This window comes from Cladophialophora immunda, assembly GCF_000835495.1.
Source record: "Cladophialophora immunda strain CBS 83496 unplaced genomic scaffold supercont1.1, whole genome shotgun sequence".
In the NCBI taxonomy this organism is placed as follows: Eukaryota; Fungi; Ascomycota; class Eurotiomycetes; order Chaetothyriales; family Herpotrichiellaceae; genus Cladophialophora; species Cladophialophora immunda.
Genome location: NW_015622541.1, coordinates 6,122,695 through 6,148,968, shown reverse-complemented (window position 1 = coordinate 6,148,968; position 26,274 = coordinate 6,122,695). Strand labels below are relative to the sequence as shown.

At 50.8% G+C, this 26,274-nt stretch overlaps 10 protein-coding genes and 1 non-coding gene across 11 annotated transcripts; 8 read left to right on the top strand and 3 right to left on the bottom strand.

Annotated features, from left to right (window-relative positions):
• Positions 1–1,757: 1,757 nt before the first annotated feature.
• PV07_01799 (uncharacterized protein) lies at positions 1,758–3,140 on the top strand (the record flags this gene model as incomplete). Its single annotated transcript, XM_016388366.1, has 2 exons — positions 1,758–2,568; positions 2,638–3,140. 2 exons carry the CDS (start codon positions 1,758–1,760, stop codon positions 3,117–3,119), a joined length of 1,293 nt encoding a protein of 430 aa, XP_016255294.1. The 3' UTR covers positions 3,120–3,140.
• A 423-nt stretch (positions 3,141–3,563) lies between these two features.
• Positions 3,564–4,323, top strand: PV07_01798 (uncharacterized protein; the record flags this gene model as incomplete). The annotated part of the gene is made up of 4 exons (XM_016388365.1): positions 3,564–3,632; positions 3,681–3,824; positions 3,878–3,925; positions 3,997–4,323. The coding sequence occupies 4 exons, from the start codon at positions 3,564–3,566 to the stop codon at positions 4,321–4,323; spliced, it is 588 nt and encodes a 195-aa protein (XP_016255293.1).
• A 650-nt stretch (positions 4,324–4,973) lies between these two features.
• PV07_01797 (uncharacterized protein) lies at positions 4,974–5,498 on the top strand (the record flags this gene model as incomplete). The annotated part of the gene is made up of 1 exon (XM_016388364.1): positions 4,974–5,498. The coding sequence occupies one exon, from the start codon at positions 4,974–4,976 to the stop codon at positions 5,496–5,498; it is 525 nt and encodes a 174-aa protein (XP_016255292.1).
• On the bottom strand, positions 5,147–6,529 carry PV07_01796 (uncharacterized protein). The gene has a single exon (XM_016388363.1). It carries the CDS (start codon positions 6,483–6,485, stop codon positions 5,955–5,957), a length of 531 nt encoding a protein of 176 aa, XP_016255291.1. The 5' UTR covers positions 6,486–6,529; the 3' UTR covers positions 5,147–5,954.
• Positions 6,530–6,677: 148 nt separating this feature from the next.
• On the top strand, positions 6,678–7,691 carry PV07_01795 (uncharacterized protein). Its single transcript, XM_016388362.1, has 3 exons — positions 6,678–6,783; positions 6,845–6,925; positions 7,026–7,691. The coding sequence occupies exons 1-3, from the start codon at positions 6,744–6,746 to the stop codon at positions 7,088–7,090; spliced, it is 186 nt and encodes a 61-aa protein (XP_016255290.1). The 5' UTR covers positions 6,678–6,743; the 3' UTR covers positions 7,091–7,691.
• A 793-nt stretch (positions 7,692–8,484) lies between these two features.
• On the top strand, positions 8,485–9,558 carry PV07_01794 (uncharacterized protein; the record flags this gene model as incomplete). Its single annotated transcript, XM_016388361.1, has 2 exons — positions 8,485–9,282; positions 9,340–9,558. The coding sequence occupies 2 exons, from the start codon at positions 8,485–8,487 to the stop codon at positions 9,556–9,558; spliced, it is 1,017 nt and encodes a 338-aa protein (XP_016255289.1).
• On the bottom strand, positions 9,384–10,708 carry PV07_01793 (uncharacterized protein). Its single transcript, XM_016388360.1, has 2 exons — positions 10,458–10,708; positions 9,384–10,340 (listed from the first exon to the last, which is right to left on the bottom strand). The coding sequence occupies exons 1-2, from the start codon at positions 10,489–10,491 to the stop codon at positions 9,601–9,603; spliced, it is 774 nt and encodes a 257-aa protein (XP_016255288.1). The 5' UTR covers positions 10,492–10,708; the 3' UTR covers positions 9,384–9,600.
• A 941-nt stretch (positions 10,709–11,649) lies between these two features.
• PV07_01792 (uncharacterized protein) lies at positions 11,650–14,562 on the top strand. Its single transcript, XM_016388359.1, has 3 exons — positions 11,650–12,495; positions 12,583–13,079; positions 13,134–14,562. Exons 1-3 carry the CDS (start codon positions 11,873–11,875, stop codon positions 14,420–14,422), a joined length of 2,409 nt encoding a protein of 802 aa, XP_016255287.1. The 5' UTR covers positions 11,650–11,872; the 3' UTR covers positions 14,423–14,562.
• An 878-nt stretch (positions 14,563–15,440) lies between these two features.
• PV07_01791 lies at positions 15,441–15,579 on the top strand. The gene has a single exon. It is a non-coding gene; the product is annotated as a tRNA-Arg (tRNA).
• Positions 15,580–16,597: 1,018 nt separating this feature from the next.
• Positions 16,598–18,263, top strand: PV07_01790 (uncharacterized protein). The gene is made up of 3 exons (XM_016388358.1): positions 16,598–17,401; positions 17,448–17,763; positions 17,819–18,263. Exons 1-3 carry the CDS (start codon positions 16,989–16,991, stop codon positions 18,230–18,232), a joined length of 1,143 nt encoding a protein of 380 aa, XP_016255286.1. The 5' UTR covers positions 16,598–16,988; the 3' UTR covers positions 18,233–18,263.
• Positions 18,264–20,387: 2,124 nt separating this feature from the next.
• On the bottom strand, positions 20,388–25,743 carry PV07_01789 (uncharacterized protein). The gene is made up of 6 exons (XM_016388357.1): positions 25,408–25,743; positions 24,577–25,357; positions 22,922–24,525; positions 22,227–22,871; positions 21,014–22,175; positions 20,388–20,955 (listed from the first exon to the last, which is right to left on the bottom strand). Exons 1-6 carry the CDS (start codon positions 25,530–25,532, stop codon positions 20,461–20,463), a joined length of 4,812 nt encoding a protein of 1,603 aa, XP_016255285.1. The 5' UTR covers positions 25,533–25,743; the 3' UTR covers positions 20,388–20,460.
• Between the last annotated feature and the right edge of the window lie 531 nt (positions 25,744–26,274).

The following is a 26,274-nucleotide window of genomic DNA, read 5'->3' as shown; positions in this document are numbered from 1 at the left end:
TGACTTGTAATGAACGCCAGATCAGAACATAGCTGATAACGTCAACAAGGATAGGATACCACTGTCGCAGAGGGACAGAAAAATCCAGGTCTTCCCCGTTGGGACTGACCATATATTCTGGGCGAATTTCTAGAGTGAGACTCTAGCCGGTTGAGTAATCGTACTTGTTGACCGTGAAGGAGCCAAAGGAAACGCAAAAGCCGGAATCCATCATGGTGGCCAACACAGAAAGATTACCCTGCTACCTCAAAAGCTGGACAGCTCTGCATTCAGGAGTTTCTTTCTTCCAGAGTACCACAACGGGGTCCTTGACGATATATGGCTGGGATGAGCCTAGAGTTGGAGACGATTTCGAGCATATCGAGACTGAAGGGGAGGAATCTATCATCTTCGCCGATTCGGGCTGCATAATCTGCCAGCGCCTGCCCAAGATGGAAATCCTCATCCTTCCCTCGCCCCCGGACTTCCTCGTAGTGGTAGCTGGAGATGCCACAAAAAGTGAGAGCAAAATATTTGCCTTGCGAGAGAATAGTGAAGAGTGGGCAAGGCAGTAGTGAAGACTGCCAGATAGTGTGCGGATAAATGAAGGACAAGGCTGTGAGGCTGCGCTCGGGCCACATCTCACTCCGTATACAGTATTGTATGGCCACCATGCTTTCCTCAGTTCTGACATGCAGGATCTTGCATCGGACTTCGCAAACCTTCAGGTTCTTGCTGTTAACACTTTCTCTCTTCGGTACGCTCAGAAATGCCGAATCGTGAGATACGCAGATGGTTGGTCTGTCATATCTTGAGCTCTTTCTTGCTGGCTGGAGGTATTTTCTCCCGTTATCGTCATCCCCTACCTCCGTCTCAGTATAGTCTCTCTTGAGTGTTCCAGTTACTGCTTTGCGGATCCTGTCGATATTCGATGCGCGCCCCCCCGGTATTCTCTTCAACTTGTAACTGCGACAGTGCTCTGGCTACAGTATTGAAACCAGTTTCATGGTCGAAGCATTTGGGGTTGTCTTGCCTTCTCAACCTCTGTAGCGATTGCCGTTCCCTCAGATACCCAATACTGTTTGGATCTGCCATCAAGCCATCCTCTTTCGAAGCACCTCTCACACTGAGTTCTTGAGTGCTATTCGCCAATGGCTTTGGTCGAAGTTTCCGTGCGATGAGCACCCGGTTGAGATTTTCACTGAGCATCTCTCGGATACCCGCTGCCAATCGCGCCAGTACTCGTGGAAATGACTGCCCGACGAGTCGATGTCAAAGATAAGTAGCACTATCCATATTAGCTACTCTCACCAATTCACTCAGAGACAATCGTTATTTATGCAGGTATTTATTCTGCGTTGAACACTGTGGTTGTCTACTCACCGAAGAGCTCCAGAGACGCTGTACACGTGGCTGGGTCCCGCTGGCCAACTTGATGCGTGAGGGTGGTGGACATCTCTGTGATTGCAAGAACAAGAAGACAAGACATATCTCCCTCCGTCGTTGAGATTTGGGACTTTTCACGGCCGAGAGCATCTACCGAGCTACCTACCAAAAAGGCAAAGACAGCCGGTGTTCTTTGTATCGTTATCGTCAATGAGTCGGAATGGAGATGTCCGTGCGGAGACGCCTCCACAGCAGCATTGGATATAGTCATAGCAAATCGTCCCGTTCTCAATGTTCGGTGCAAATCTTCTCCTAACCCTTTGGATACAGACTATCAGCATTGCCGGTGTGTGAAAGCAAAGGTAAACAGCCAGACCAGAAACACATCAGCCATGCCAGCTCTCTCAGCCGACCTCGTTGCCGCCATCAAGAAGTCCGTCTCCGACGGCTTCGACCAACAACTGGCCTACACGCAGAAATTGATTCGCTTTGGAGGCCAACGTGGGGAGGAGACCGAGGTCCAGAACTTCGTCTTTGAGCAGTTCGCGGAAAGGGGCTATGACCCAGTCAAATTTGACATGGACGAGCAAGTGCTCTCACAACACATCGGCGCCGGCAGGTTCAGCGCCACGCATTCGCATGCCCCAATAGTTGTCGGCACGCACAAGCCAAAAGCGCAGCACGCTGAGGGAAAGAGCCTCATCTTGAACGGACATATTGACGTCGTTCCTTTGGGCCCGGTTGATATGTGGAAAGACGAGCCGTACAGTGCCCGTATCGAGGGGGACAAGCTTTACGGGAGAGGGTCCGGCGACATGAGAAGCGGCCACGCTGCGAATATTTGGGCTCTTGATGCGCTGAAGCGTATTGGACTCCAGCCAGCATCGGAGGTCATCTTGCAGTCTGTGGTGGAGGAGGAGTCAACGGGCAATGGCACGCTGATGACACATCTAAAGGGGTACAAGGCAGACGCTGTCCTCATCCCGGAGCCAGTGCAGGAACAGCTTGTTCGGGCAAATGTGGGTGTCTTATGGTTTCAGATTGAGGTTCGCGGCAGGCCCGTCCATGTCAGGGCTATGGGAACCGGAGTCAATGCCATCGACGCATCTTGGAAAGTAGTGGGAGCGTTGAGAGAATTGGAGGCTGAGTGGAACGACCGCCACGTTAGCGCACAATACTTCGAAAACGAGAAGCACCCTCTGAGTGAGTTCTCCATGTGGCCCCGCGTGACACTTTGGATGGTTGGTGCCAGAGGCGGCTAACAATGAACAGACCTGAACGTCGCAATTGTGAACGCTGGAGACTGGGCAAGCTCCGTCCCTGCCTGGTGCCGCATAGATTGTCGAATAGCAATCGTACCTGGTGTCAAGGCCAAAGCCGCTGCTGAGGAGATTGAGAAGAAGGTGGCAGATTACTCTCGGAATGACCCATATCTCAGTGAATACCCGCCCAGAGTGATATGGAACGGGTTCTACTCAGAAGGTTATGTCCTTGAGCCCGGGAGCGAGGCAGAGAATCTGCTGCGCCAGGCTCACAAGGAAGCGACGGGGCAGGAATTGACGTACCAGACATCGACCGCATACCTTGACGCCCGTGTTCACAGCCTGTATGACAAAATCCCTGCATTGGTTTATGGCCCTATCAGTGGGGATATTCATGGCTTTGATGAATGGGTAAGCATCGAGAGTGTGAAGAGAGTGACGGTCGCCATGGCACTATTCATCGCAGAATGGTGTGGGGTAGAGAAGATATAGTTGCTGAAAATGCTGTCTGCTCTCTGTCGAGTGCTATTACGCCAGGTCTCGGGCTTGTTTTGGCCTCGTCTGACTTCTACAGCGACTGCATTTGCATGGTTATTTGTCGCCGTGAGTCTCCTGTAGGAGTAGGAGGTGCCTTTCTGATCTAGCATCGATGGAACTAGTGTCTGCATCACGTTGAGACACAGATTCTGCGCAGCTCTAAGAGGTTGTAGTCGCATAAATCAATAGCGTGGTGGTGTAAGGTCCTCCCTTTTTTTGGCGGTCCGCTGAAGAGCAAACTGGCAAACTTGCCAAGGGTTACACATTGCTTGGCACATTTGGCTTTGTCTTGAGGCAGCCATCACGACTCACAACTCACGACGAGGGAACATTCTTCCTCGAGAATCACTGACACCAACATTTTGCAGCTCTTCGTTCTGCTCTGCTTGCTTTCACATGATGGATTCCTTGAAGGCGCGTGTCGAAGAAGTCCTGCGAGGCGATGCTGCCAAAAACGCCCTTCTTGAGGTATGTCACCAAAGGATATTGATTTGGGCCGCCACTAACTCGTGATAGGAGATGATGGCAGACATCGAACAAATGAAACAGCAACGCGATGCCGCCAGAAATGAGCTCGACATGGCGCGAGATACTGCTCGTACATATTATGAGAGGATGGTTCAAGCAGAATCAGAGAAAGTCCTCATAAAGACATCTATGGTGGCAAAGAGCAGCCGTTATCCTTCTCTTTGGCAGAGCTGACATTTTCTCAGGAGTGCGACAGATTTGTTCTCGTTTTGATTGACGGTGACAGTATGCCGGTAAGATTGAGTGAAGGCTGCACTCACACTTATATGATGGCTGGACCAGCTGTTGGAACTGACATGTCCAGTTCCTTGATGAGTTTGTGTCTAGAGGCATGGAAGGTGGAGAAGAAGCAGGCAAGCACCTTCGAGCTGCAATACTGGAATATTACAAGACAAACACCAAATACCGTGCTGATGACCGGGTCGTCGTTCGCGTCTACGCCAACACGCATGGTCTGAGCCGGACTTATAAAGCAGCTAAAATCCTCGCCGACGAAACGGTCTTCGACCAATTCATGGTTGGATTCAACAGAAGTCACCCTCTCTCGGACTATGTCGATGCGGGAAGCCACAAAGAGGCTGCTGACTCCAAAATGAAAGGTGCGTCAAACCCGGGGCTAATGCTGCTGTAGATTGATTTGACTTCCCCAAGCAAACCTCGAGCTCTTCTATCGCAACCATCATTGTCAACACATTATCTTTGGTGGCTCAGCAGATAGCAGCTACGCTGGCTTTCTCGGCCCCTATGCACTTCCAAACGCGCTCAACGATCGCATAACACTACTTGAAGGCCCACCCTTCCCCTATGATCTTAAGAAAGTTGCCCAAGGGTTCCAGCGAGCGTCCTTCAAGGCTATCTTTCGATCAACCAAGATCCAGATAATCCCGAACGGTGCGATCACTCTCACTGCGGGTGTCAAGAGACCCGCACCTGATTCATTGTCAGTGGTGCGAGATCGGCCGTCGCCACGGCCAATAGCTGCGGTTATTACGCCTCCAAAAGCTCAGCCCGCTCCCAACGCGCAACCGCCCGCAGCACCACCAGTTGTTCCGTCGCCGATCATCTACCAGAACCAATATGGGCAGCGACTGGATGTACCCCTCAAGATCGACAAACAATATCTCCAGTACCTCTACGACCACAATTCACGTCTCTGCAACCATTTCTACCTGAAAGGTTACTGCCCTTACGGCGCCAACTGCGAGTGGGATCATTCAAAGCAACTTAATCCAGTACAGCTCGATACCTTTCGATACAAAGCTCGAACATCCAACTGCAGAAATGCGTTTTGTCAGGATCCTCAATGTCCGCTTGGCCATATGTGTCCGCGCAATGGATCGTGCAACATTCCTGCGTGCAAGTTTCTTCCGGAGATGCACAACATCGATGTCAGCCAAATTTACGAGTACAACACTGCAACCAAAGAGCGGAAGAGGGTGTCGGTGCCCGTCTAGGAGGAATCTCAACCATATATTCCGAAGTCTCCGCCAGTTCAGAAGACATGCTCTGACCCGGCGGTCAGTGTCCTTCTACATGTTTTGGATTGAGGAGACAAAGCGTCAATCGCTTAGCCCCTTGCCGATCTGCTCGAACTCTTCGTTGGGCCCGAGGGAACCCCAGGTTTGGGCCAGCGATGACGCTGAAACGCATCGCTGGGTGTTAGTTGGACTTTCCATGATCCCATCCCTTCCGACACGAGGTTGCCGGATATTTCTTTTCTTGCGCGATGAGATACCCCTTCCGCATTGCTGCTTTCCTTCCAGCTTGCTGACTTTTTCTGCCACGAGCAATTCTTCCCGCCAATAACTAGAACGCTTTCCCTGCAGTCTGCGACCCTCTATCTGCTGCGCGGTGTCTCGAAACCCGATCTCACAGTGTACGAGAATCGCATGAGCAGACACAAGTCAACATGGCTTCCCGCATGTTATAATAATAAAAGATTCTTGCAATAAGACAGAATTTCTTGTGATCCCTTCTCGCAATCTCACATTACCCACATGAGTGCTCGAAAAGCTTTCGCCACTATCATGCACGATGTCTTCAGTGCCGCCTCCGCTCCAAGCGCCGTGGGCGTCCCGTGTGATGGCTATTCGGTATGTAATCTTGAGTGATCCTTCATGGAGTTTGGCAGAGTTGCCGGCATTGTAGTGTGGGATCTGTTTCCCAGCTTTGGGCGTTGGGCCTCCAGCCAAAGTTTCTGTCGAGTTGGTTCGTTGAAGGATATGAATCTGTTTCCTTCTTTCTACCCCTGTGGCGTTCAGATCACTCATTCACAATAGCCATGCTCTTTCTCAATTCTCTTTCTCTTTGTTTACTCTGCAGCTCCAATCGCTCAATGGCATATTGTAGTCTCTCTTTCTTCTGCTGTAGACGCTTCATCTCCAACGTCCTGGCATCGGTCAAGGGCGCCGCAGGCTGACCTGATTGCGTATTGCGGAAAGACCGAGCACCATTGCTACCGCCGAAACTCGACGTCCTCCTTCTACTGCTGTTCAGCCTCCCCTCGAGCAATTCCGATCGCGCTTTGAGACTCTCTTCTCTTCTTCCCAATTGGTTGATGTAGTTCTCCGCTGTGGACAATAGTTGGTTGATAGCTGGGACAATCTCATCGACCAAAGACTGCTGAGCTTCACGGAGGGTGGGTTCAGGAAGGAGTTCGAAGTGTTGTTGGGTCTGTAGCACTTTGCACAGGCGAGGGAAGTCTGAGACGCCTTCGTCGAGGATCGAGATACTGGATTCGAGAAGGGAGATGGAGGAGCGGAGGGAGGAGACAGCCGGACCCAGCGTGGCCATATTCAGTAAACACTGCTGGTTCACATTCAATCAGGTCTTTCTCGCACTGGCCTGGATAAACAACCCCGCCGCGACACGGGCGCGTTGCAAGTCCCGTCGCAGAGCAACAGCAAACTTACCAAATGTGCCAAGAATATCTACTAACAAGGCTTAGTCCTATTCAAGCTCGAGAACCCCCAAGTTTCTCCGGAAGCTCATTGACGACCCAACTTCCTTCACGCAAGCTCGCCAGTTTCTCATAAACGCCATCCCGTCAAAATGCCTGGTTTTATCCCCAAGAAGTTCCCCGGCAAAGTTGGTACGTCGAGCTACAGACGCCTTTTCTCAGGTCTGGGGACACTAACCTCTGTCACTCTCAGCCGAGCCGATGGTGCCTTTCTACGCAGCTGGTCTTATCGTCCTGTACGCCATCAATGCCGGTGCAAACGCCATGATGAACTGTAAGATTCGTCTTCTTTCTGCTAGACTCCCTCGCCGGATTTTGTTCCATCAAAGGCACGCGATTCCTACGCAGCGGACTAACGTACTTTGGATGAATAGCGGATGAATACAAGAACGATCCTCGAAATCCCAATGCAAAGCCTGATGCGCCCGCCGCGCACTAAGCTACGATCAAGGAGTTTGATATGCTGGGTGCAGGGTGTAAGAAAATCCGACTGCGGGATGGGCAACGAAGAGCTGCTGCGGATAAGGCGATTGTACATACAACAATTACAAGCATAGACATCGGCGGGAAAACGGGATGACATCGCAAGGAACACACCACGCTTGATTTCCACCACGAATGCTATTTCTCCTTGATCTCAAGCCTGTCGCAACTCGACGGACATAGCAAGGATTGTCGTCCTCTGACCTCCTCCGCGTGCTGATATTGTTTTGGCCCAGGCCGTTGCGAGAGGCCTTGTATATGTTTCGCAAGGGCTACTTCTCTGTTCTTGCAACTGAGTGAAAGAGTGCTCCGCAAGGTGACCGAATGCAGGAGGGATTTCCGCTTGTCAGACTACATCCCCAAGGGTCACCACGGTAGTCAGTCAAACGAAAGGTATTGCAGCATGTGTGTATCCAACATGTCAAACTCGTCGAAGCCCAGCCAAATTCCCCACAGCCGAAACTTCATTCTAGCCTACCTGGTTAGGTAGGCCATTTCCCTTGGAGGAGGCACCCTCGTCATCAAACCTCCTTCACGTGTCAGTCAACAACCCAACAGGGACCAAAAAAATTCTTTTTTTGTTCTTAATTTTTGATCACTCTTGGGATTCGAACCCTAGCCTCCCCCCCCCCTCTCTCACATATTCTCTTCCCTATCTCACAATAATGAAGCGAAGCAAAAAACTCAGGCTTGTGAGAAAACCCCGCGAAGGAATTTTTTTTGATTGCATTCTCTTGGTTTGATGAGTGCTTGCTCCCACCTATAGCTTGGGTACATATTCAGAGCTCCTGCGCATTTTCAGAGAACCATAGTGAGGCCAACCCGAAGTCATCATTTCAGCCGAATTAGGGAGATACAGAGTAGAGCTCCTACGTTTCAATGATTTCCTTGGGGGTGTTCACTTCTGGCTGCGAGTTAGGGAGATGGGGATGAATTTAAGACTGTGGACAAGACTTAGAGCTCCTCTGTCAACCGGTTGAATGTGACAGGATATTCCGGGACTATAGTTCATATGTTCGAACATTGTCGACTTCGTTTCTGAGGTGCCTTGGCGAAATGAATGAGGGTGAGGGTGAAGTTGACGAGGCTGAGGCGGACGCCGTTCTTTATCAACAGCCAACGGCCAGCCTCGCTGTCGGACCTCGGTAAAACACCATCCGGGGAAATACTTCCAGGCCAGGGCGCGGGAACTTCTACAAGTATACTTTAAGTCGCCCTCATTCCCGTGACGCTTGGATTGTGAGGGTCTGTACGTGCTCGGAGACTGTCATCGGTACTCCTGTCTTCGTCAATTTTGCACTCAACGCAAAGAGTAGACCCAAGGTCCATCTACCTCGTCACCGCGCGACCATGAAAGCCATCCAGATCAACCAGTTCGTCAAGACTTATTCCGAGCTGCGCCCCCTCGACGTACCTGGCCCAGCACCGAAAGGAGATCAAGTGCTGGTGACAATCACCCACAGCGCGCTGAACCATGTCGACCTCCTGTACAGCCGTGGGGCGCACCAGAACAACCATATCGGCCTGGTCAAGCCGCCCTTCGTCCTAGGCCTCGAGTTCGCGGGGATCGTTGCGTCGGCGCCGCCGGCATGCGGGTTCCGGGCCGGCGACCAAGTCTGGGGAGCCTCGGTCGGCGGGTTCGCGGAGCAGATTGCTGTCCCGCCGTCGGCGCTGCAGAGATTGCCCACAGGGTGGACGCTGCGCGACGCGGCGGGCGTGGGTGCCGCCACCGCGCCGGTCAGTTATGGAGCCTTGGTCAGGGTCGCGGAGGTCAAGGCCGGCCAGATTGTGCTCGTCCACGCCGCGGCTGGTGGGTTAGGCGTTGTGGCTGTCCAGATCGCCCATGCGCTCGGCGCAAAGGTCATCGGCACGGTGGGCAGCGAGGAGAAGGCCGAGGTCGTGAGGAGGCTGGGAGTCCTGGGTGTTGTCAGATACGATCGGGAGGGGTGGGAGAAAGAGGTGCTCAAGCTCACGGAGAATGTCGGCGTCGATTCCGTGTATGACACCGTCGGTCTGGTCGAGAAGAGTATCAGATGTCTGAAGTTTGGTGGGAATATTGTCATTGCCGGGTTCGCTGGACTCGGTGGGAAGATGGAGACGCTGGCCATGAACAGGGTGCTGCTCAAGGGGGTCAAGTTATTGGGATACGTGAGTCCACTACTTGCGCACCAACCACTGCAGGGCAATGGCTGACTTGATCTGCAGAGATTCGGCGAAACAGGGAGACGGAATCCAAAAGAGAATGAAGAGGTATGGAGAGGCTTGAATGAGATGCTCGAACGTGGCAACATCAAGCCCGTCGTCTATGGGACATATTCTGGCCTAGAAAGCGTCCCCGGGGCTCTGGACGACCTCGCGGCCAGAAAAGTCTGGGGGAAGGCCATTGTGGAGATACAGACGCCCAAGTCACAAGCCAAGTTATGACCTCTCTGCGGAACTCTATCAGCAAATGAATATGTTGTCGGCTCAATTCATGACCAAGCCTCCGTCGACCACTATTTGTTGGCCAGTCACAGCACCTGACCAGGGGCTGGCGAAGAACAACACCGCGCCCGCGAGATCTTCCGGCGTTGTGACCTTTCTTAGGGGCGTGACGGCCTTGATGTGATCGAACACCTCCTTTGGAGTGCTAGCACTAGCATCGGTGACCTGCAGGAGACCGCCAGACACCATATTGACGGTGACGCCCTTTGGTCCCAGGTCGGCCGCGCATGTTCTGGTGAAAGCCAGCAATGCTCCCTTGGCTGCCGTGTAGTCGTGGTACGGCACCACAGGATTCTGGAACAAGTTCGACCCAATGTTGATGATGCGGCCGAAGCCGAGTTTCTCGAATCCTGGAAGGGCTGCTTGCGTGGTATTCAAGGCCCCTCGAAGAAACCCTTGCAGCTGCGAGTCGAAGTTTGACCACGTGAGATCGGAGACTTTGGGTCTTGCGTCTCCGTTGAAAGCAAAGTCGCCCACCATGGCGTTGTTTACGACTGTCGATATTGGCTTGTTGAAGTGGCGTTCCGCAGCCCTGAATAGTTCTTGGACCTCGTCGGCATTGGTGACATCAGCGCGGAAGAACAGGGTATCCTCTGTAGAACCGAGATCTGCCGCCAGCACTGAGATGCGGTCCTCGGTGGTTTTGAAATAGTTGAGGACGACCTTTGCGCCTTCGCTGCGAAATGCCCTTGCGATTGCTAGACCCAGTCCGCGGGATGAGCCTGCAACATTAGCCACTGAGTGTGTGTCTAGCACAAAGGATAGGGATCGTTCATTTGAGCGATTGGTCGTGCCGTCCAACGAGCGAGATTGGTCCTGGAGAGCAGATCTGTACTTACCCGTAACAAGGACAACCTGATCCTCCAGCTTCATGGTTCTCGAGTTCCTATCGCCCTCTCATCGAAGATATCAAGATGGCCTAAGAGGAGAAGTGGCAGCCTTGCTTGAGCCTCGGAACATTGGCTTTGACTCACATGGAGACAACAAAGCCAAGTCCAAGTAGAAGTGCGGGATGCGGTCTGATCCGAAATGCTGCGAGTGTCCGCCGGGCCGCTCTTCCCCAAACCCTGTGCTGAGCTGCGAACATTTTGTCCCACCCAACCCAACCCAACGATCCGCTACCGATAACCCATACATCCATAGATGGAGGGCGGATTTGTTATTAACATCTCAAGACGGTGTCTCAGTTGGTCCTAGGGCGTATATGCTGGCAATCAGTAGCCTCTGGAGATGCCAAGCGACTCAGACCACCAAATCATGAGATGGCGCTGTGATCAAGCAGAAACGTCGATGCTGGTCCGTTTGGACTTGCTCCCCCGGATTTACTTGCCCCCAGATTCTGCTGGATACGAATCGATTGCCAGCGTGGCCCGTTAATCACCCGACAAAGCTCGTCCCCCTACAGGCTTGGCCAGGACACGACCTTTGCCTGGTTTGGTTGGAGCTGCCAGCTCGTTCCTCTTTTCAACGTGACGCTTGCAGCCAGCACGAATACGAAATGGGTCCTGAGGGTAGGTTTAGAAAGAGTGATACAGAGCGGCGCCGCCAAATGTCATGTCTGCAGGCTGACATATTCTCAGACTCGCCCGTACGGCGTCGGCCTCTACTTTGTCGATTCACAAACAGCCCCGATATATTGGCTCTTTTGAGAGGCATAGAACCATCGAATACCCTGGCTAGTGACGTCGGAGTATGCTCTGAAGGAAGCTGGACAATCGCTTCCGCGCCACCGCTTTCCACTTTTGTCTGTCGGTCTCGTGTCATACCTCTGAAATCACTTCTCGTTTAGGGTGATGAAGCGTCGGGCTCGCCGAATTGAGGGAATGCATCGGTGATTCCTTGGCTTGTCTTCGTATTAGCCCTACCACCTTGGGGTTTGACTCGAGGAGACATCCAGCAATGTCGAGACGAATTGAGTGTCCAGGCATTCGACGACGCGGACATCGAAAGACTACGTCGTTGTCTGGCCTCAGTCTGACCAAACACCTCTTTCTTTACTACACCACCAAATGCGTCGTTCGGTTTGATGGCTCATGATTCTTCAGTTGAAAGGCGTCTGCCAGTGGTTCGAAACTCAAGAGACGTTCTGGGGTGGACAAGGATGAAGCTCGGGCTTGACTATGATTTGAGCCTGGAAATCTATAAGAACGACCTCCAGTTCTCAACACCTTCAGGCACAAAACATCTCTGATGAAGAATAGTCCTGACTACATCAAGTACACTACAGATTCTATTACCGTTCTCGTTGTCAGACATGGACCCGGAACCGCTCAACAACCCAGTCAATGGGCTGTCATTTCACTCCTCCACCGCCGCCGCTGACTCTGCCGGCATTGTCGAGGAAAGATTCGAAGTACGATTCCTCAGTCCGCAAGTGCCTCCTCACAAAGAGGAATGGCGGAAAATAGACATCGAGCAAGTCAGACTTGCCGAGGAAGATATGAGAGACTACAAAGACTATGTGGATACTCTCTGCAACCGCCTCCCACGATCCTTCGAACGTCTGAAGAAGTTCTTGGAAAGAGGTAATTGTAGATGCACCGACAATTGCCAATGCTTTTTCAGAGCTCCTCAGGAGGATGTCGGGTCTTGCACGTGCATAGCCACAGGAGGTAATTGTGACTGCACCGAGACAGAAGACCCCAAAGAAAAAGATCCGCAGACAAACTATCCCAGGGTGATAGGAAGCTGCTCCTGTCCCAGAAGGACTTATCATGCCAACAGAACCCCTGATCAGCTGGAGAATCCATCGGTCGACGAATGTGTGCGAATATATTCCATCAATCCAAAGCAACAGGAGAACTGGGACGAGTTCCTGAAAGTGGTGGAGTATCGGGCGAGTGATCCGACTGATTTCAAAAGGCTTCAGACTCGATTGTATACAGACCCTCATTTTCAGACTGGGACAACACAGCAGAAGCATGTCTTGGCTGAGGACGAGCCGACTGCTTAGGATGACGAAAGACTTCTCCCACAGGACGAATGCCGAATCATCACAGTAAGCCACCTCAGTCCGAATGTAACAAAACTCCTCGGAGCAAAATTCCAGATTTCGGCGGACTTCTTCAACCGTCACCTTCCTGGAACAGAAGCCATATCCGGCAGACTCGTCTCTAGGCTCCCGTCGTCAGTCCAGATCGATTTCGACGAAATCTACGAGAGTAGTCTTAGAGCGGGTGAACTGTGGCCGGAGGCGAAACTCGACACGCAGGATGACTATGCTATCGAAGGGCATAATAGCATCAGAGACAATATCGAAAAGCACTTTTTATTCCCCGTGGGATGGGATCATTTCCCCATATCGCGGCAAGACTTCATCGCCAGCACGACTAATGTTGGCCTCAAGTCCGGTTACGAAGTCCTACTGAAGGACCACAACGACAAGATGAAGAATGTCTTCCAATTCAATCTTTTACATAGGATCTCAATCTATTCAGAACCCGTGGGTCATCCACGAACAGGTTGGTCGTCCCCCTCTCCCGTCGGCAGAATTGAAAATCAGCTGACGCTGTTAGCGGTTATCATATTTTATCCGACTCTGCCAGTTCATGCCCCAGGCCTTGCTAAAAAGGAAACGGAGAAAGATCTGCCCCTCGATGAGCAACCGTGCAAATGTAGCCTCCACACAGGCGAGAAAACCATTCGTTTTCGGTCTATACCCAACGCGATACCCACGCCGAAGAAACTTCAGGCGATCTTAGAAGACAAAGAGCTCTCGAAGTGGGAGGAGCAACGACAAAAACAAGCTTTTGCCTCTGCATATGACACTGTGTTGAAATTGCAGCTCAAGGATTGGCTTCGAGATAACGAAAAGAGGCAGAGTCCCAAGAAGAGCGCGCCGAAGGACCTGTTTGGGTCTATTGTCGGCGGAATAAGTACTTCTGAGCAGCCGAAACGCACAGATGTCGATAAATTCATTCGAATCTTCGCCTCCCCGGTGTTCCGCCTCGTCTCTGCAAATTGGGCGCGGCTTGTCGTGCGGCGAAGCTTTGATCTCGACTTGTTGGAATGGCGATCCGCCAACTGTCTGAGAAGCACGACGGTGGAGGAGATCAAATCACGGCGTGTGGCAATCACGCGTCACCAAAGAGACATTGACGCGAGTATCGACATTCTGCATTCCTTGGCCTGGGGAGAGAGACATTCTAATCTCGAAGAAACCCACCAAACGCTCCCGTCCATCAATCTCGGCCGCCCAAATGGTTTCGTCGCCAAAAACGAGGATCAGGACTCTTGGTGGAGCATCTATTGGGATTTCTACGAACTGAAGCAGTCCATGGACGCTCTTGAAAAACGGGCGACCAAGATCTACGACAGCCTGGTGGGCGAGATTCAAGTCGTCAACCTCGAGAACTCTGAGAGCTGCAGCCGGCGCGCGCAGACTCTCAACAGGGTTGCATTCCTCTTCACCCTGTGTCTGCTTCCGTTTACCGCCGTGCCTGCAGTCTACCAAACAACCAGAGGCGTGGATCCACCGGCGGACGGCGGCAGTTTTGCCAGATGGATCTGCTATACCACGCTCATCGTCTTTGCCGTAATGGTCACTTTTGTCTTGGCCTTCGACCTCTGGGACATGGACTACCTGCATCAGCGTGGCTTCCTCAGGCCTTTCAAGTCGTGGGAGGACCATGCAAAGGAATATGTCATCGAAAGGGCCGCGTGGAAAGGAGTGATCCAGAATGTGAATGACCAGCGGAGTTGGCACAACCGCAAGTGCGATTTGTTCCCGCCATTTGCGACGCTCAAGCAGTTCTTCCGTGAACCTCGACTACCGACCAGAGACCCAGTGGTCACTTTGCCATGAAAGACGCACAAGTCACAGGCTTTTGACGTCGCTACAGGCTTGTCGTGGGATTACAATCGTCAGCACTGCATAGCAGCATGCTACCTAAAAAGTCGTCTTTCCTCGCGTTAAATGAAGGGATATCAGTTGTTGAGATATGGTCAGTCTTCATGTATAGCAAGGGTGCCTTGTCTTTGCTTGGGGCTCTTTGACTCTCCATGATCATGGATGTTCGGGATAGCGCTCACCTGATGGGCTCTTGAATAGTGTTTTATCTCTCCGCTGAGCATACGCCTCTTTCCCAACGTTAGGATTTCTATTGATTAAACGTTTTGGTTGTATCTGCTTCGGCAACGAAGAAGTGCCTAGGACATCTAAGTATATGGTTTCCGTATCGACCTTAAAAGATTCCCTCTTCGAAGAATCTTCTCACTTTGCAAGTCCTCATCCCTGGCCTGCAGTATCACGCCCACAAGATACAGTTCATCGGCAAGGCACTACCATACCGCATACACAAGATTTAGTTCACGGGCTCTGAGCTTGAGCAACGAGTGTAAGTGGACAGACTCGATGTGGACAACCCGGGGATCTCAACAGATCTTCAAAGGACTGCACAAGGTATATTCGAGTTAGGATCCGCTTTTCTTTCCCTCTATGTGGACGATCTTCTCGGTCGCAAATAAACAGACATCCCCGCGAGCTCACGACAATGTCCTAGACCATGGATGAAATGGTCTGGCTGCATGTGCACCGACATTTACGGCGCTAAAAGCATATTGCCTAATATGGAAGGTTACCCGGTCGTCACCGGCCCACCACGGTATAGCCGCGCACGTGACCTTGCGCCTTATTTTTACTTGTCGTGCCTCCTTATTATTAATAAGGTGGGCACTTTTTCAACCTCCAAACCCCCATTCTCCAATTCTTCCCACTCTCAACACCCGCCCACCGTGACTTTAGTCATGATATATTCCCCCGTCCCCAAAAATGGGGAAAATTCGCCCGTCGAAAGCGCGGGTGAAATTTATCTGTCTTCATTGCTCCGCTGGCGCAATGGTAGCGCGCCAGACTTCTATTATTGAAATCTGGAGGGTATGCATCATTCTCTCCATCACCGCGCTCCATGTCAGAAAACTAACGGGATTCCATAGTTGTGGGTTCGAGTCCCACGCGGAGTGGTCTTCAAATTTTTGCCCATATTTTTGTCCCGTCTTTTGGGTTTTTGAAACGGTGCATTTCGGATAAGAAGTACATCAGGAAAACTCTGCAAATGTATATGCAGGAAAAAGGGCACAGGAAACAACGGGTGTCATATTTTTTTCTGTCTTTCTAGCTTGAATCCACCCAAGCCGAGGCATTAACTAAGTGAACAAGCATTTGGTGCATGTCATAGCTATGCAGCAATGCAGGGTGTGCCCTTTCCGCCCCATACAGGCAACCTCACTAAAACAGTGCAGTCTGCCCACCAACAGATCCCCCCAGAGTTGATGATGAAAGTGAAGTACCTAAACAGAGGGAGGGTGGCATTACGTTTGAGGTCATAAAACTAGGGAGAGGGATCTGTCAAGATGGAATGGATATATATATATATATATATTATATACACCCCGAACTGTCCTTCATCCATTACCATTTTCGTTCGGGAAAGGGAGCGCGGCCGCTTTTAATCGGGCACGTGACGAAGCATCGCGGGCGCCATGCCGAGCACGGGAGAGCGTCGAGGGAGCCACGGTAGAGGACGGGGGAGCGCGCTCGAGTACTGTGCGAGCCACAGGGAGTGCTGCCTGATGCCCATTCGCAGAAGCTAGTTCGGGCTCAGGGGTCCCATTTGAGCCTCGGCTATAGTTGCCTAGCTGTAACCCCTTCATTTTGTTTCAGCTAAGCCTACTACTGCCTGGCAACTTTCGATCCTTTCGTCTACGTACGTGTTCTGGTAAGGTATATAGTCGTTCCCGAAAGTGGTTCACACCTACGGACACATTGCAACCACGGAGTAATTTTCACACAGTAAGCTAGGTTCCCGCTTGCGAGGAGTGTGCGGATATCTATCGGTCTGTCTGACTAAGCTAGCCTGGCGGGGCTCAGCGTTCATGACACTAGGTCGCAATACAGTTGCGGGCATGGTCGCAGGCTGGGCGGTTTGGCGTTTTTGACGTCGAGCCATCTCGCTGGTCGCATTCTCCTATGAAGATGGATTCCTAAAATTTCAGCCTTGATATGCAACTAGCCTTGCACAGCGAGCACGTTGCATCAACCGCCATGGACCGGCAGAAGGGGGCGTAGGCTTATGGATACTGATTCGTGTGCCTAAAATATGTCATCCACAGCCTCAGAAGCCATTGTTTTCAACTCTTTGTTCGTCTGCCTGCCATGAATGTATACTGACGAGTCAAATTCACATAGATGACCCTAAGCACAACATACTGTAATGTTCGAGCCTCCCACATTCTAAGATTGTGAAAGCAGCAACTTTGCGTCGCGCTTCGTTCCTCTCCTTCCACGATATCATCGTCAACTGAGATCTCAACGCCGGAACCCTTCTATCCATACGTCAAGGACACATTCTTCGCGAGAAGAGGATACTGTGATGGCAGAAGCTGCGACCATCATTGCACTTGGAACATTTGGAGCACAAACCGCTAAGGTTGTGCTCAAGCTTGTGCAGCTTCGGCCCTTTATCAAAAAATGCCACACTGATGTGCTAGCACTTATCGATGAAACGGAACATCTCCAGAGCATCTTAACGGTACGAAAGAGAGAGCAAGATCAGTTTGCTGGCATTTCTGTACCTGATACAATATGGTCGATGTGTGAAGATCGCTGTGAGAGAGCGGCTCAAAAGCTCGACAGAACAGCGACAGAACTACTGGGTAAAATTAATCGACAGAAGTTTGGAGGATCTCTTGCAGTCTACCTTGCGAGGGACACGATCTTAAAATTGCAGACTTCGCTCCAGAGCGCGAGGCAGGACATTATACTAGCTGATTATGCCTTCACGAGGTAATGGTGACATCCATGACATACATCTCAGTCTAACTGATGACAGGACACTTCAATACAACCTTATTGAACACGTGAGAAGGTCGGAGAGAATTTCGGAAGAGCTATTATTTCGGATCACCCAAGGAGCTGTAAACAGCTTGAATGATACCAATTCTGTTACAACCTCGACGGCCGACATCGACTACTTCGTCTTTACTGGTGTGCAACGTGGCGGCAAGCTAAAGATGCTGCAAATAGAGGTTCATGATTTGGAGGATGGAGAATTCTTCAAGATTTTGAGAATACAGCATAACAGAATACGAGGCTTTATGCTCTCTTGTTTCAGTGTGTGGATATTTACTCACTTCGACTTTTATCTGGTATGTCGTTAGTCGCTAACCTAGATGCTTGTCACTCCCGTTAACATACACCCAGTTTCAGAAACTCGGTCGATCAGAGTACTGTCGTGTAAGAAAAGCCATCCTCCCGTCAGGTATTTCTGGTTACAGAAAAAGGAGTCGGCCGTATCTCGGCCTGGACGAGATAACTCACCTCTTACGTGGACTTATTGATGCTCAAGGTCAATATGCTATAGAAAGCCTCCCACAGCGAAATCGCCCCTTACGAGAAGACTTTCATGAGCTAGAGACGTTTTGGGGGCTTTCTGCTACCTATTCTGTTTCGGCATATCGAATCCTATTGTACATTATCGTGGGATGGGTGTCATCAAGCTTACTTTGCATCGCAACTATGAAAGATATCTGGGCCTGTATTAGCTTATGTTTGATTTCCTGGACGGTAGTTCCAATTATGGTTTTATGGACCGTTCATCTGAGTTGCAATGAGTAGTTCACACATGGATTGGCTAGTGGAATGAGGAATGAACATTGTAATCGACTGCAAGGATTTTTGGCCGTACAGATGAGATTGACCGGCTGAAAGGGAAACCGTCGAACCCGAGAGTCATTGAACTTTAGCGCCTTTTTCATTATTGTTTGTTATGGAGGTGTAACGCCCAGCAGACCCAGGCGTACCAGCCCTGTTCAGAAGTAGTCACGTGACCGAGGGTGTTAACATTCTATTGCACCGAGCCAGCTCAGGGCTAGGATAGGCAGGTTAGTAGGAGTCGGTCAGAAGGGACCCAGGGAGAAGTCTGACGGGCTACCAGCCTCACAAGTGTCTCAGTGGCGTCCCAGAGGACTCAGAGGAGGAGGACCTAGAAGCTGAGGGCGTCAGGAGCAGGAAGGGTATGAAGGGATGCCTAGGGGCCTCTGATAGGCAGACAGGTTTCAATACAATATTCTTCGATACCCTACCTTGTGCTTCGCATAACACGTGATCCCTCTCTAATGCAACCAAGACAGGCCTTACCCGTGGGTGGTATCGTTGTTACATCAATTCTATCGGGTAGAGTTACAAGGCAGGTGCGTGTGACGTGGGCGCCAATGAGACTGAAGCTAAACGAGAGCCTCGCTGGCGCAGGAAAGAGTAGGGAGGGAGGGAGCGCGGCAGGAGCAGGCCGAAGGTGAAGGGGAGCTAGAAAGCGAGGAAGGGAGGAGAAGGGAGCGGACGAGGGAGCGAATCGACTAAATAGTCGTTGGCGGGAGAGCAAAGCGGCGGGCTATTAGTCAGCTGAATGGGCGCGAAGGACGATTGTTCGAAGTTTCAATATATATATATATATAATCCCCGAACAGCACTTTTTCACGGCCCTTTGACTGACTCATCCGTCGCCGCATTACTCCCGCGCTAGCAACTATTTGATCTCCTCGCTCCCCCGTCTGCTCCCTTCCACTCCCTTCGCCTCTCTCTCGCTCCCCTTCCGCTCTCTTCTGCTTCCCCTCGCCCTCGCCCTCTCCGCACACCCTCAGCTCTCTCCCTGCTTCCTCTTACTCCCTGTTTTAGTTCTAGCCCCATATTCATCAAGACGACTTCAGAGTAACTTTACACAAGGGTATCCTAGATAGGCCGTTTCGGGCCCTCACTAGAGTTGGGATCCTTAAGAGGATTCGTAGTGGTACGTACAGTAGCTTTGAGAGTTCAACTAGAAGCCTCCGTTCTACAACGGCTCTCTCTGTCTTCCTTTTTCCTTTCTCTTTTCCACCATCGCAGTTCCGACACTCTCCCTCTGTCTCTCACACGTCCCTCTCACTTTGTCCCGCTCGTTCACTCTCTCACTCAGTCCCTCTTCTCACGGCCCAGATCGTACCTTGTCAGTGTTCGTTTTATTTTACCCTCTGTCCCTGGCGTCCCCTTCTTTTCCCCTTGGCCGTTCGCGTTTCATTGGTTTCGTACTGTTTTTTGGATGTTCACCGTCCTGTTTGCTGTTCCCAATGTCAAACAGGAAGAGAACTATACAGGAATTCTTCGATTAAGCGGAAGAGAATGGGTGGCAATTAAGTGTGAACGCCGATGTGAATGGCGATCGAATTAGTAAACCTATTAAACCTGGAACCGAGTTAAAATACGACCTAATAGCCGACCTCTGGGATGAGTAAGTTCTTCGCCCGTTCAAAGGCCGTACCCGTCTTTGCTAAGCGGTGTTCTGGTGCACAGGTATACGAAGCGAAACCCTGGCACTAGCCCCTACCATTTACGGTCCGCGAATATTTTATGGAGGGTGTTATATAAGGCTGTAAAGTGCGCCGTGATAATCTATCTCTATTCTATATGAAACAGCGGTGGACAGAGTTTGGTGCCGGCTAGAAACGGCGACTCCCTAACAACCGTAAAATCCCCTCTAAGGTGTCGGAATCGATTTACTATATTCGTAACCTATCTCTCCCTTCATCCCCTTCTTCCTCTTCAGTTCACAACAGTAACTTTCGTAACCTTCGGACGATAGGACCCTTTGAGATGCTGGAGATCCTGACACGACTCCCTCATCTAATGTGGTTGAACTCTTAAATTAGGTGGTTTCTACGCAGGATGCTCTCTTGCCCGGTAATGATGCATCTCTACCTATTTCATTCGAAGACAGTGTAGAAGGTCGGCTTTATATTAGCTTTCTTAGACATAAATGCGCCGTCCTTTGCTCGCACTACATCTGCCCAATCTAATTCGCGTAATAAAGTCGCTCAGGCGACTTTCGGTCGCACATAAATCCCAGCTTCGCCTTCGATAAGCAGAGAATCCTGGCAGATAAGATTCCAAGGATCAGGAAACAGGCACAACTGCGGTTGAGGAGGGTCCGAACCAAGCCCGTAGACTCTAACCAGGATGTACACATCGGTCTGGGTGGCCGGTGTCGAAAATCGCCCTGAGTACTTCTTCGCCATGGAGATCTGGTTATTACTCAGGAATGCCGGGTTGTGTAGGCTGCCCAGGGTAGATTTGACCTCCAAATGATAGGTGATGTTGTTCCGCTGACCGGTTGGGTTCTCAAAGTTCGGGACGTTCTCGCTCAAATACATACGCAAGCGTCCGTCGGTGTCGACGTAGGTGAAATCGGCAAAGTCCTTCTCGCGAAAGTCATCGCTGAATGGATTTGGAAAGGCTTTCGCTCGACCTCTACTAGTCCAGTTCTCTGGCGTGAAAAATGGTGACAGCTTGTCTTCCAGAAACTTGTATACCTAAGTTTGTGTCTGTTAGAAAGCTGGTTTAGTGCCATGGGTGGTCGTAAATACTCACCAGGTGTTCTCCAGCAAATCCAATCTCATGTGGTACGGCTTCAGAGGACTCCTGAGCGACAAAGCTGTTTCCACCATAGCTGCTCCTGGGAGGTCGTCCAGACGACCAGGGATGATTCGACTGTCGAAACGCCTTTGTTGGGGTTTTAAATGCACCGTGTAAATGGTTCGGAGAAGATTGTGGCGCATCCAAGCCCGCTTGGGCCTCTGACGAGTTGTCGGCAATATGGCGCGACGTTGCTAACGTATTTGGCCCCGATGAACTGCTCCCGCTGGCATCTGGGTTGTTCACAAGAGGCTGGGGAGAAGGTGAATTGAAAGTGAATTCGAAGGCGGTAGCCATGCCGAAGACAGGCACTGAAGACTTGCTGGGCACTTCTCCCGAAGGAGGTGTAACCCAGTTGCGGAAGACCTCATGAGTGGTGTCAGACAGCTTTGCGTCAATCAGGCTTGCAGTCAAGCGCGCAATATTCTCGTCTGTAGTAGTCTCCCCGTTTGTAGCGATAGCATCTGATCTTGCCCCACCGGAGGCAGCCTGGCCCGACCGTCTTCTCAATGAGAATGGCGAGGAGACCTCTCCATCATTGCGTACTCGTCGTCCCTGTGAGCTTGGTGTTTGTGATGGCCTGCGTTGCTGTGATCCCGAAGATTCTTCGTCTGAACCACTACCAGTCCTCCCTTTGCTGATCTGCAATTTTTGGAAAGCCAATCCGAGGTTGTCACTAGGATCTTCAGCAAGTGTACCGTCATCGGAATCTTCGTCCAAGCTGTCTTCAGCCACAATTTCAACGACGGTTGTTGGATCTGTCTTGATACCTGCTCTTTCGAGTCCTTCAATGAATTGCTCGACTTTCTCAGTTGTGAGGACTTTCACAAGAAGTTCACGATTGGCGTTCCCCAAGTGAAAGCGTTCTGCGAAACGATCTGATAATGGGATGATGATGTCCATGGTCTCTGAATCTCGCCGGATCTTAATATGTAGTTCTCCATCTGCGTCCAGCAAGAGAACCTCTCCCTTCTCGTCGCGGCCGTATCTCTTTGTGCTGGCATCAAGAACGTATCGCCTGATAGTTATGTCTGGAACCCGAAAAACCCTTATGTTGCTAAGCATTGCTGTCACCTGGTCGGCTGGCTGATTAAGTTTGTTTTCATGACACACAATGCTTGCTCCTGTCAGATATGAATCTGTGCCGTGGAGAGTACAAAGTACTTACCCAATGATGTATCGACTCTGCCTTCGGAGCCTATTGCTAAGCGCAGGATCCGCTACTTCGGATATATCACCTTGGTTTGGTTGGTTCTCTTCTTTCCGGACGCTCAGAGACAAACGCTTGGAGTCCATCGACAAATTCTTGAAAACGTTGTGGATTGATGATTTGAAGAGTTTTTCAGTTATATCAAGCAATGGTAAGAATCCCTCGAACTTTGATTTTAGAAAGTTCAAGTCTGCAATCCAGAACGTATCTTCGGCTCGGAGTAACTGTGCAGCTTGGGTAGGATCATTAGATCCAACTTGAGTAACTGGAAAAATGTGAAGCGGAAGCAATCGTCGTCTTTGTGTCATTGATAGGGAAGCCTTGCCTAGGAAGGAGTCCAGAGCAGGCAACATATTCTGGCGTAAAAGCCTGGTTCGGTCAAGCTCTCGTGTTGACTCCATGTCTTCAAGCTCCGAGATTAAATCGTCAAGTCCTGCATCCCTTACTTTCAAAAGGGCCTGGAAAAGATTGTCACACCCACGATAGAGTCTGGAGAGAACAGGCACCTTCGTGCAGGGAAATGAGGCCTTCCAGACACACTGCTGTGGCAAAACCCACCCGCCGGGGTCGACGTATATCAAACTTTCGGTATGGAAACTCGCCCTGGTTCATCGCTGTGAGCAGCTACCACATCCCAAAAGTGTTGAACTCACAGTTTTGAGCTGTCCAAGGCCGGATATGCTGCAATGGCTTTATAAACAGTTGTAGCCGTTGCTATCACTCGTCCCTGGTCATTGTTTTCTTTCAAAGCCCGGAGCTGTTTCACAAAAAAGTCCGGCGAGAGCTCAGTCTGGACTCCAAATTTGCGGAGGAAGCTCCAGTCCGTATTTTGTGGATCAACCAGCTGTATAACAGGGAGAAGACCTAGGCTGATAGGCGACAAAGACGGCAATATCGTCTCGCACAGTTTCTGCACACCTTGATCGGTGCTTACCCAAATGTTGCTGATATCCGCTGTGAGTGTTTGAGCTTCCCAGGTGTGCGAATCTCCAAACATATTACCATAGCCCGAACGATATTGCGTCTTCAGAAGCCAGAGAAATTCCTTTGATCCATTTCTCATCAGGATATGCCTCATTGCATCAGAGAGTCGTCCACCTGAATGAAGAGGAGGCAACCGATACACTCCTTCTACGGAGCATAAGAATTGGAACCAGTATTGTCTCTCGCCTTCCGTTACTCTATCTTCGTAGTCTGGATGTAGCCAAATGATACCAGAAAAGTCGTCTGCAAAAAGCCGTCTAAGAGCCTTTCCTTGTGTCCCAAAAGGAAGATGGACTCTCTCCCGGTATCGAATAGTAAGATTGGAGTCAAGGAGGCGTAGGCGGAGTGATTGGCCATATTGAGGTTGGTAGCGAGCGCGGAAGATGTACATCGCATGCGAGATAAGGATTTCCAAAGGTGGCCAAACTACCATTGTTGCATGGGAGTCGAGTATCATCTTGCATATCTCTGTTTCATCACATGGTTTGACACCTAGCAGTCGGTAGAGTTGTCTGCGGTGACGATCATCGGCAGCCGACGCCTGAACGAAGCAAAAGTGGAGGCCAGTGGGGAGGGCGATGCGGCGACCCTGATCCATAAAGACCTTTTTAGTTGCGCAAGAAGCACCAGATACCCATGAGCCGTCATCCAGCGGGATGATCCGCAGAGCTTTGAAGGCCTGGAATACGGGTGAATAGAGCTGATATTGTCCGTTCGAGAAATGATTGCAGAGAAGACTCGCGACGCGGGAGTGCCATGCTGTTGCCTCTGATGAGAATCTTGCCATATGCGCTGAAATATATTGGGCCAGCAACTCCACGAAGTGCGAGATCTCGAAGGGAGTGACACCCAGTCTTGAGAGGATCGTTGCCGAGTTGTAAGAGTAGGCATTCGATCTCACCCGCTGTGCGTATGTGCCCTCGGTGATAAGAAGTCCGCCAGTGGCGTCACGAAACTCATCTGATGCAGTCAGAGAATCCTGAGGCGCTAGGAAAACACCGTCTTGCAACTCTGTTCGAACCAGTAGCTTCGATCGCAGTTGTTTGATAGTGGAGTCAGCAACTTCTCTCATAAACGAATCGTGAATAAACCCCAGAGAGCCCAAATATTCGGGCCAACCAAACCTCATTTGAGATTCCGCCGATGTTGCCAACTGTTCAAAAGCAGAGCAGAGCGCTTCGGGCAAACACCTCTGGAGGGATGTATTCCATCCTCGGTCACTATCAATACCTTTTCGATTGGCAGTCAAGACAAAATCAGCATGAATAATAAACTGCGCCACTGTTAGGATCGAATCGTTTCGTAAGAGCGGTAATGGTCCTACCTGAAATCCAAAGGAATTGACAGGTAGGTATGCATAAGTTTTTTGGCCTTCGGCAAGCGGTTTGTGATTGAGGTGTGGAAAAGCGAGCACAATTGTCGTTTTATCGCCGTCGGGTTGAACCTGAGCGCCAGGTTGACGTGGAGGCATGCCCTGATACTTGCGTCGAAATATGACATAGTCCATCGTCGCATCGGGACGGCCGTCGATCCTTGTCTCTATTCTTTCACCCTTAGGCGCCAAGTGTTCGAGCCGTCCAAGCTTCTCAAACGGCTGTCCAGCTAAGACCTTCAAATTGATCACTTTGATATTTCGGGTAAACAGTAGGAAGGTGAAATCAAATGAGGCTAGGTGCTGGCGCAACTTGGACACGTCAAGGTCGGCCTTGAACTGCAGGGTGATTGATGTCCCAGGGAAGTCTTGTGTTTTGTCCAGCCACATGGGCAGAACCATGCCGACATTGCCGAGAGGAGGTCGAGTATCCAATTTGAAAGAATATACACCTGAGTGAATGGTGACGACGTCTGCAATTTTAAAAATTGACTTGAAGCCAATGCCCTTTTCCCCAATCGTGTCATTCTGACCTGCCTTTGAACTGTAGCCCACTGCACACAGCGACTCCACATCACCCCTGGTGAAGCCGATTTCGTTGGTCTCGTAAGTCAGAGAATGGCTGGTCAGGACGAAGTCGACGCGGGGTACTGTAAGATATTTACTGTCATCCGCGTTCTGGAGCAATTCCCAGAAAAAGTGAGTGAGATCACCGTAGAGGCCATCAGAAAGGCTGCAAATTTGGTTAGCAGGAGTCTCTGGGATGTTGATGCGTGGAAGTACATTTTCAGTCCATTGGAAAGGTCGCGAAGATTGATGTCATTCTCAATATCGATGGCATCTCTGGCGATGTGACGTCTCGTCCAGAATGAATTGATATGTTCTTTTGCTTCTGCGCGGGTGGGCATGACTGCACGGTGAGTGCACGAGGATACTCGAGGAAAGGATGACAGGTAGGCTTATCACACCACGCGATACTGAAATGTCCAAATTCAGCCGACCTTATATGTGTGGTTGCCCAGAGCCTGCGCTTCAGGCGACGAGGCGAATGGGAGAGAGAATTGCCAAGCAAAGATCGTCTGGCGAGGTACTATGTACATCTCGGTCCCCTTCCCACCAAGCCGTAAGGCGAGGTGCTGGTAAGGCACAAGCTCCTGGTTTCAGATAGTGCATATGTGTGGTAGAGACCCAAATCTTTGGGCAGACTCCTTGCTCGTTGAGCTTGAGTCACGGACAAAAGATAAGAGTGCTGCCTTCGAGATTCGTCCATGTGAGCATGCTAGCCAGCCCTCGCCGTGTGATGGCCCTTCTAGCCCCTAAATATGTGGAGTAGGCAGCCACAGGGTGAGACCGCATATCTTGAGACGACGACTATGAGCGCCGACAGGGGTATCAGATTAAGGTGACGGCTGGGGGGAAGCAGGCGGATTTCACGGCCGAATGCACGGCCGGATGGATCGTTGACAGAGTATGCACTGTAGATTTACTCATGAAAGCATCCCAGAGATGGACTTGAAGGATGAAAGATGCGTCGAGTGGTAAAGTGGTGGATAGAAGTCCATGTCGAAAGGCAAATGTAGAACAGGGTCTTGTGGTCAGAACAGGGTAAACGGCATGGGCATTCCGTTGACTTGAGCCGCGTAAGCCGGT

Coding starts and splice junctions, on each gene's coding strand:
- PV07_01793 (XM_016388360.1), bottom strand. CDS start 10,491: ATGAAGCTGGAGGATCAGGTTGTCCTTGTTACGG. Junction 10,341..10,457: donor TCAGGTTGTCCTTGTTACGG/GTAAGTACAGAT, acceptor CTAATGTTGCAG/GCTCATCCCGCGGACTGGGT.
- PV07_01795 (XM_016388362.1), top strand. CDS start 6,744: ATGCCTGGTTTTATCCCCAAGAAGTTCCCCGGCAAAGTTG. Junction 6,784..6,844: donor GAAGTTCCCCGGCAAAGTTG/GTACGTCGAGCT, acceptor TGTCACTCTCAG/CCGAGCCGATGGTGCCTTTC. Junction 6,926..7,025: donor TGCAAACGCCATGATGAACT/GTAAGATTCGTC, acceptor TTGGATGAATAG/CGGATGAATACAAGAACGAT.
- PV07_01789 (XM_016388357.1), bottom strand. CDS start 25,532: ATGCCCACCCGCGCAGAAGCAAAAGAACATATCAATTCATTCTGGACG. Junction 22,872..22,921: donor GCCTTGGACAGCTCAAAACT/GTGAGTTCAACA, acceptor GCGATGAACCAG/GGCGAGTTTCCATACCGAAA. Junction 20,956..21,013: donor GATTTGCTGGAGAACACCTG/GTGAGTATTTAC, acceptor ACACAAACTTAG/GTATACAAGTTTCTGGAAGA.
- PV07_01790 (XM_016388358.1), top strand. CDS start 16,989: ATGGCAGAAGCTGCGACCATCATTGCACTTGGAACATTTGGAGCACAA. Junction 17,402..17,447: donor GCTGATTATGCCTTCACGAG/GTAATGGTGACA, acceptor AACTGATGACAG/GACACTTCAATACAACCTTA. Junction 17,764..17,818: donor CTCACTTCGACTTTTATCTG/GTATGTCGTTAG, acceptor ACATACACCCAG/TTTCAGAAACTCGGTCGATC.
- PV07_01796 (XM_016388363.1), bottom strand. CDS start 6,485: ATGGCCACGCTGGGTCCGGCTGTCTCCTCCCTCCGCTCCTCCATCTCC.
- PV07_01792 (XM_016388359.1), top strand. CDS start 11,873: ATGGACCCGGAACCGCTCAACAACCCAGTCAATGGGCTGTCATTTCAC. Junction 12,496..12,582: donor AAAAGGCTTCAGACTCGATT/GTATACAGACCC, acceptor GGATGACGAAAG/ACTTCTCCCACAGGACGAAT. Junction 13,080..13,133: donor CGTGGGTCATCCACGAACAG/GTTGGTCGTCCC, acceptor TGACGCTGTTAG/CGGTTATCATATTTTATCCG.